Genomic DNA, 8,404 nt, shown 5'->3' with positions numbered 1-8,404 from the left:
CATTGGCAGGAACATCTTCGTGGCGGTTCTTTCCTCATAGTTTGATATTGTAGCAATTATCATGGTGCTGCTGGTTTTGTACATAGGGTTTACTCCCGCATCAGCTCGTCAGCCTGTGTAACGACGTTTCCTTGTAGCAACACGCTTTTGCTGAATTGGGATTCTTATTGATCATGCACGCCTTATGGCTAAGCTCGAGGAAGAGTACGCTCGTGCATACATGAAATATATTTGAGTAGATAAAGTGCTCCATCCCCATTGGCTAGTTCTGTACTGCAATCCAAAAGTTAGACTTAAGATCTAGCACTCTTATCATCTTCGAGCCAAAGTCAGCAAAGTCAACAAAGTCCTCGCTCCAAAAATCATGCACTGGTTTATCAATCGGCTGCTGCATTCCTATGGTTGTGCACAGACTACAGAATCGACATAGTCAAACTCTCACCCAAAAAAATCGCATCTCCACAGCGCAATCAGGACAACGCAACGACGAGGACGGCGACAGCAAAAAGATGGACTTGCAGGGAATCGAACCCTGGACCACTCCCATACATTGTCCTGTTGAACAGATGCTAAGGGAGTATTATACCACTAAACCACAAGCCCGAACTGCTTAAGCTAAGCTGAAACCAAGAGCTGCTTGCTCGATTGGTGAAATCTCGAAAAATTAGTGATAATATATTATTATATAAATCTGGAGTAGACAAGCTGGTATCGAAGGGTTGGTGTTGGTGCGTTCGATAGTGGATCGGACGAAACCGAGAATTTTAGCGTGGAGAACAGCATGGTTCTAGACTATCGAAAACTTGTCCGAAACTTCAGGGTCTACACAACAAAAACGAACATGTCTTCTCAAGCACGGTTTGACGGCAGTGCTTCAAGCACATATATCGTCAATGTATACAATGTTTTTGGCATCACTGCAAGAGACAAGCAGGCCAAGCCCGCCCTGAGAACCCCCATCTGATCAGAATCTCGACTTGGCACTGTCCACTAGATCTCTCGATCTAAGCACATATGCCACCTGTTCATGCCGAGGCATCGAATATTACATGCAGCCACGTGTGCGATCGTTCGGTTACACAGTCCTTCCGCGCCAGGTTAGCTGCATATGTAGTCGGAGATCTGCACGAGGCCTGTCAAGCGATGCTTCCCCTTCCAATGACGTCGAAGCCTACCACTCAAAGTACTCCCAATGACACACAGATCCAAATCTCACCACACCGTAATCGTGGACTGAGGGGCTTATTGTTCCGGACCCTTACTGCACACAAACCCATAACAAAGCCGACCCTTACCATTCTGCAGACAGACCCACACTTTGGAAGGAATCAACGGTGAAGCTAGACCGTATTTCGCTTAGACTAGCGCAAGCACAACCCGCGAACAGATATTTTCAGTTCGACCTTGTGCCCCTCGTTCTCTCTCCAACGATCCCAAACCCCTCAGCTTCCGATAATCAATCAATTGGTGGTGTGCGACTTTGAACGACTCTTTGGATAACTTACCAGAAGACAACAATCTTCTAACGTCACTCCCTTACACTTTCGATACTTCGGTAAGAGCGAACCCCTCCGTGTTGATGCATATATCATGTCTAACATTCACCAGGTCTCTTCCTCAAAACTCTACCAAAATGGACTCTTACCAAGCACCTGCTGCTGCTGCCGGTGCCGGTGGCCGTGGCTGCTACAACTGTAAGTTGATACCATGCCCACCATGCCGTGATACGGTCCGAATGCGGCCCCGCTTGGTATATCAGATCGCGAGATGGCGCTGTTCCTCCGGGTCCAGCGACAAGTCCAGATCGATACATTCAAGCGCGGCACACGCTTCGATACCGGCATCACTACGATGACTTTGAACTCCCTACTAACGATATCTAGGCGGAGACTCCTCTCACCGCGCTGCCGAGTGCCCTACCAAGGGTACCCCAACCTGCTACAACTGCGGCGAGAAGGGCCACGTTAGCCGTGAATGCACCTCTCCCCAGGCTGAGAAGACCTGCTACCGCTGCGGTGGTACCGGCCACATCTCGCGCGAGTGCACCAAGGACGGCGGTGCCCAGATGGGTGGCCGTGGCGGCGGCAGCCAAGAGTGCTACAAGTGTGGCCAGGTCGGTCACATTGCCCGCAACTGCTCCCAGGGTGGCGGCTACGGCGGTGCTGCTGGTGGCTTTGGCGGCGGCCGTGGAGGCTATGGTGGCGGTGCCGGCGGATACGGAGGTGCTCGCCAGACCACTTGCTACTCATGCGGTGGTTTCGGTCACATGAGCCGTGACTGCACCCAGGGCCAGAAGTGCTACAACTGTAGGTCCATGTCTAAACCCATGACACGAGCGTAACTAACCAATTCTAGGCGGCGAGGTCGGCCATCTGTCGCGCGACTGCCCCCAGGAGACATCTTCTGAGCGTGTGTGCTACCGCTGCAAGCAGCCTGGCCACGTCCAGAGCGCCTGCCCCAACTAGGGTGTTCCAGATGCCGTCGATGTTTTGATCTGGAACGAGTTTCGATATACCGAATTGCTTCCAAGTAAAGCGATGTCGGGAGTTGCGCCCACGATGTGACGAATCATCGACATGATTACGATTTCTTTTCTTGTATATTTTCATTCAGCGGCTCGCTGCCGTTTTTCGACGCTTCACGAAAAGCACATCGTCGCCCGGGCATGATTGGACGGCCTTTTCCAGTTTTTTGGCTGTAACTGTCAAGAGAGTTGGTTATCGGAAAAGTCTTGATCCAGGAAGAGCGTTTGGTGGGAGATACAATGTGGGTGGATGGGAGAGCGGATGCTTTACGCGAGCAATGAATGAAGCAGTGCGTGGTCTGCACGGGGACTGTGACTGTAGGAGAGCGAGGTGTTCTCGTTTTGGCGGATGACTGGTCTCGAGGCTGTGGAATAGCAGCCGAGAGCTGGCTGAGGTTGAATGAAGAAACCGGAAAAGTCCCCACGATTGGGTGGGCTCCTCAACTTTATACTGCGCCGTTTTCATGCACCGTGATGGACGTGCGCTAAACTAGTTTGAACAGGTGTGTGGGATGCTGCTATCATGTGCCATGCATGTACTCATGGGTGGTGACAGTAGACTTGGTGAGAAGATGCACCGACCAGATGGTGGCATTCCTATAGCCATAAATTGTCAGGGCTATGGATGAGATTGGAACGATGAGTTCAACTGAGGTATTAGGTCCGTGATGCGACTTGTGTGTGTGTGTGTGATGTTGATGAGTGAATTCGAGGGGAAGCGCCAAGACCCTGGGCCTTCCCGCGCATTCGTTTACCGTTTACATCCCGCCTAAACCCAAACAACTTATCGACAGCGCCCTCACGATTCAACCGCGACAGCACCGACGCGTCACCCACAACAACACGTGCATTCACTCCTTGCAAACAAATCCCACAATCATGGCGCCGACAAAGAAACGCGAAGCGCGCGAAAACAATTACTACAACGTTGGTGTGCAGGGAAGGTGGGCAAAGAAGCGCTTGAGGGCATGCGTCGACACAGAAGTTAACATTGCGCAGGAAAACTGGTATCACGCTCGAAGACAAAGGCATATACGATGAACATGGCCTCGAGCCAGTTTCCGGCATCTTCTCGTCGCCAGAAAGGTCCCCACCCAAGCGCGGGGAAGATGCGACAGGATCAGGGTCGATGGAGATACAAAACAGTGCGTAAACATTGAAGCCATCGCAAGACTTCGCCCTCACAGATAATGCAGGTTCAATGCCCGACCTCATGACATCCCACCAAATCTTGCGCAACAGCCGAACAAACCTCCCTCCACCTCGATCGCGATCGCCCAAAAAGACAAACCTCGGATCCTCACCGCGAAGACAATCATCCATGGCACCCAGAAGCTCTCTCCCTCCATCTAGTCCTGTGCGCGACTCTTCACAGCCGATTGCGCGACGCCTTGACTTCGAACAAGATGAGTCTAGCCTACAAGAAACGCCAGCTCTGAGCGGATCGGGCGCCAGACGTGGGAAGCGATCAGACGTATACGATATACCAGAAGACGAATCGCCGGCACCAGAGGAGAGTGCGGTATTTGAAGAGAGCATTGTACAGGAAGAGATTGCGAACGAGTCAGCAGTAGTCCCTGAGGAGAGTTTTGTCGCACAAATCGGGGACGACAGCATGACCGATGACGAAGCAGTTGAGGACTTGGAGATTCAGGAAATTGAGGAAGTTGAGGAAGTCGAGGAAGTTGAGGAAGTTGAGGAAGAGTCCGAGATTGTTCCAGAGCCCTCAAAAGAGAAAGCTAAGAGGGGCAGGAAACGGAAGAGCAACGTAGTAGAAGTCTCAGAAGAAGAGCAGGAGGAAGAAGAGAAGCCGCGCAAACGAGGCCGCCCTGCAGCGCAAGCCTCGGATTCACAGAAGAGCAAGAAGAATGTGTCTGCATCGGCGGCCGAGCGCCGACGGTCACAGCGTGTGTCTGATATCAGCGAACAGGAGGCGCCCATCGATGACTCGGTAGATCAATCAGAGCAAGTCGAGGAAGCGCCTGCACCGAAAAAGCGAGGACGGCCAGCCAAAGTACAGCCAAACGGCGATAAAGCAACATCATCAGCATCAGCCAAACCAGCTAAGAGCGCCCCCATAGCAAAGAAGCCTGATCCGGAATTCACGAAACCTGCCAAACCTGCCGGTAGACCAAAAGCCAACGCGGAGTCCAGCACTAAATCGACAGGTGCAGAGCCGAAAGCCAAGTCAGTGCCGAAGGCGAAGGAAAAGTCAAAAGAGAAGACTCCGCAGGCAGAGAGTGAAGAAGCTGGCAAGCTGGTAGATGTGTATGGGAACCCTCTCAGCAAAAAGGACATCGATCAGATATCCGCAACATCAGCAGGATCACGTTTCGGACGTGGGCGACACCTCTCAGTATTCCGCGAGATGGACCCCGACAATGTCGCTCGTGTAGGACGAACAGGCAGGCATCGCGTTGCGCCCATCGACTTCTGGAAAAACGATCACATCTCCTACGACCCTGACGGTAGCATGTCGTCGATTGTGAAGAGTCAGGCAATAGAAGAAGGCCGGCGACCGACGAAGAAATCCAGTTACAAGAGTAAGAAGAAGGCACTCGCCGCCGTCGAGGAAGAGGAGATTGAGCTCGACCCCTGGGAAGAACAAGGCACTCTCGTTGGCAACTTTAGAGGTTTTGACCCTGTTGCTGATGTTGCTTCACATGAAATTATCGAAGACAGTAAGTTCAAGTCACTTTGCGTTTCCAACAACCTCGTAGTGAAGATTGAGCTAACTATATCATAGCCATCGCATGGACACAAAACGGCGTCCAACCCCGCGACGTCGGAGATGGCGGCTTCAAGTATGCAAAGATTGGTTCCGTGGGCAACTTTTTCAATTGGGGGCTCATTGAACTCGGTCCCGATCAGATGAAGCGGACGAAGAACTCGCGGTACATGCATATGATTTTCAATGTGCAGTCTGGTACTGTGGAAGTCAGGGTGCATGAGAATGAGTTTGTGGTTCATAAACAGGGCGTTTGGCAGGTTCCAAGAGGTATGTTGTTGTTTTTCCTTTTTCTCATCACGGTTTTCGTTCCTTCGTCATTGGTATCGATGGCGGCGTGGAAAGATTTACCATTGCCATCCTTACTCTCATGCACGCACGCTGTAATCCTTTTCCTTGGATTCACCATCTTCTTTACTTTCCTTGTCTCGTCTTTGTACGACAGCCGTCGCATTATGCTCGACGCCATCCGGGTATTTGCACATCTCCCATCCTCCAGCACAACTTCCGCTGTGCACTGCAACGTCACACAACTTGGGGGCCAGGGCAGAAGCCAAACGAGGAATCAGGGCAAGCGGCTCGCTTGCTCATAGGCGAAGCGAACCTGATTCTCGTCACCTGCATGTTTGTGGCGCTGGCTGCAGCATGTTGTGTAACATTTGACGCTTACGCTTACGCGAAGGTTGGGAGGTGGCCCAACCGACGGTGCACAAGATTGTCGTTCGCTTCTGTTCTGGCGGTTACGGCGCACACACACCACAAGCTTTCTACTCTTTCCGCTTCCCCAGTTTTTCGTTTTCCCCCTTTCTCCGTCCTCAGCCAACCGCTTGTCGCGTGGCGCTCGTTTTGCAGCTTCTTTTTGCCTTAATGGGCTTGGGATGTTCCCATTGGTGCAATCATCGCTTGCGAATCACATGAACATGGAGCTAACACGTTTTGTTCACAACAGGTAATACGTATAGTATCAAGAATATCGGCAGCGGGACGGCTCGCATCTTCTTCTCGCAGGCCAGGGAACTACATGTTGAAGAGGTGGAATGATTGAAATAGGACTTTTTGCCCCCCCGCGTTGTCACTCGAAAGTATTGCATGCAAACTTTGAGTAGCGGTGTAGACAAAGATTGACTATCTAGCGGTCAACATGCATGTTATGGCTTGAATGCAAAGACCTTGATGGTCACTTCTTTGGTTTTTTTCTCCCTTGCATGTTCGCGCCCACCCGGTTTGGAGGGGGGGTGGGAGATGGTGTCGACGTGTTCGCGCCATAGTGGAGATGGTGTGTGTGGGGCGCAGGACCGGCGATACTTTCAAGTGCTCAAGCGTTGTTCGTGTTTGAGTGGAGATGGGTTCCCCTTCCCTCCTTCCTTTCGTGTCAGCGAGAGCTTGTTAGTCTATGTCACTTCGTCGCGTGGCGCGCGTCGATATCTGGAAGGGGAAGCGCGTGAAGCGCGTTTGCCTGCTCCTACAATGGACGCAGATCATGCCATAGCAATGCAGGGCATTGTGGGTAGCTCGGGCTGGGTTGAATCGGGTGGATGGTAATCATCATGGATTCGAATACGACATACACCCCTGTATCCTTCCAAACTGCCTCTTCCGATCCCAATGCACAGCTTCTCGATTTGGATGTCACGTACGTCCGCGGAAGGGATCATCTTGCATCATACACAGACACTGTTTGCTGCAACTTCCCACACGTTGATCTATCGGTGCGATGGTTATATTGTCATTGCGACTGGCTTCCGAACACAGGTTCACCGCTTCTCTGCCGAAGTTCCCTGCCAGCCTTGCTTTTGTTATCTGGTACGTGACTGCACGTGTTCCTGTTCAGGAAAGCTGTGAGTTGCCGGGCGGGTATGCATTGTTATCGAGATTGGCAAGGTTATTATAGTATGAAATGTATGCAGTGATGCTACGGCAGTTAATCGCATGTATCCCGGGATTGCATTAAGAGGGTGGGAGGAGTGGGTGGGGTGGTGTGAGCGGATCTAGCTTTAGGGGCGTGGTCGTCAGTGTAGAGGGTAAGATGTATGTAGAAACGATGAGGAGTTTGAGTTGAGTGCTTGAAGAAGTGAGAAGGTAAGATCTCGCAAGGTCAGCTCGGGCATAGCTCTGTTTACGATCTGCATGTTGTTGTCTGCTATCAGTTTCCAATTGAACGGTACATTATCTAGCTCAGGCGTGGCAGACATCAACAGCTTGTAAGCAACAGCTTTACGCTATCAAATTGTCTCGATATATCACTTCCAACGTTCTTCGTTCAGACCGGTTTAATCCAACTCCAGTCTGGCTCAAAAATGTATAAACATGTACGAATGTGTCACCACTGCACTTCAGATGAATGTTACATCCACCAAGTATCAGAGCTACATCTTGTATCTGCATCTGCACATGCATTTACGTCGCTTGACGTACTGTTGTGTTACCTTGTTCGTCATCCTGTCAACCGAAAGCATACCGTCCAATCTGTCTGTTGTTACACGAAACGATCGGCTATCATGATTCCCGCATTTCACATTCCGTTTTTTACATCCTTTGTGCGACTTACAATGCTAAGCGGCTGGTTCCTAAACCTTGCCTTCAACTCTGACGGACTGATCAAAACACAATACAGTGCCAGTGAAGAACGGGAGAGATCAACACGATACAGTACCCATTGTGCTTTCTTTTTCTTCGGCTCGTTACGTCCCCAACGGCTATGCATATGCATGAAATATATCTCCCAGATACGCAACCTTCGCATTCAGATCCATAGCGCATCCGAGTTGATAGAGGTGCCGTATTGAGCGGTGTGCTAACACTGCGTTGTAGGACGTATCCTCCACCTCCTTGTCTAGCAGATTGATATCAAACTCTATCTATACCCTTGGATGATATATTCTAGTCTGGTAGCGAGACTCCATGGTCATCTAGACACATGCTTGTCCTATGCCGAGTACGGTTACTATGATCGATGTACCGAGACGTGCATACAGCACCACTACCGAGATATGCACATACTATCCTACATCTCCATGCCACTATCAAGCGGTGTGAAGCGGTGTAAAGAACCTTCTCGCATTCCAAGATAGACTTCGAGCACCTCGACCGGCATCGCCGTTGTGGCGTTACAACTATTTTCTCTGGTACCGAGTATATACCGGAAACCCACC

General features: G+C 50.9%; 2 protein-coding genes across 2 annotated transcripts; both read left to right on the top strand.

The window, feature by feature from the left end:
* Positions 1–1,633: 1,633 nt before the first annotated feature.
* ALTATR162_LOCUS3562 (uncharacterized protein) lies at positions 1,634–2,465 on the top strand (the record flags this gene model as incomplete). The annotated part of the gene is made up of 3 exons (XM_043311170.1): positions 1,634–1,694; positions 1,884–2,306; positions 2,356–2,465. 3 exons carry the CDS (start codon positions 1,634–1,636, stop codon positions 2,463–2,465), a joined length of 594 nt encoding a protein of 197 aa, XP_043167105.1.
* A 938-nt stretch (positions 2,466–3,403) lies between these two features.
* On the top strand, positions 3,404–8,089 carry ALTATR162_LOCUS3561 (uncharacterized protein; the record flags this gene model as incomplete). The annotated part of the gene is made up of 5 exons (XM_043311169.1): positions 3,404–3,468; positions 3,524–3,669; positions 3,721–5,205; positions 5,271–5,522; positions 8,064–8,089. The coding sequence occupies 5 exons, from the start codon at positions 3,404–3,406 to the stop codon at positions 8,087–8,089; spliced, it is 1,974 nt and encodes a 657-aa protein (XP_043167104.1).
* Between the last annotated feature and the right edge of the window lie 315 nt (positions 8,090–8,404).

Source organism: Alternaria atra, assembly GCF_907166805.1.
Source record: "Alternaria atra isolate CS162 genome assembly, contig: 22, whole genome shotgun sequence".
Classification (NCBI taxonomy): domain Eukaryota; kingdom Fungi; phylum Ascomycota; class Dothideomycetes; order Pleosporales; family Pleosporaceae; genus Alternaria; species Alternaria atra.
Note: the sequence above shows the minus strand (reverse complement) of the source record. Positions and strands in the feature narration are given on the sequence as shown.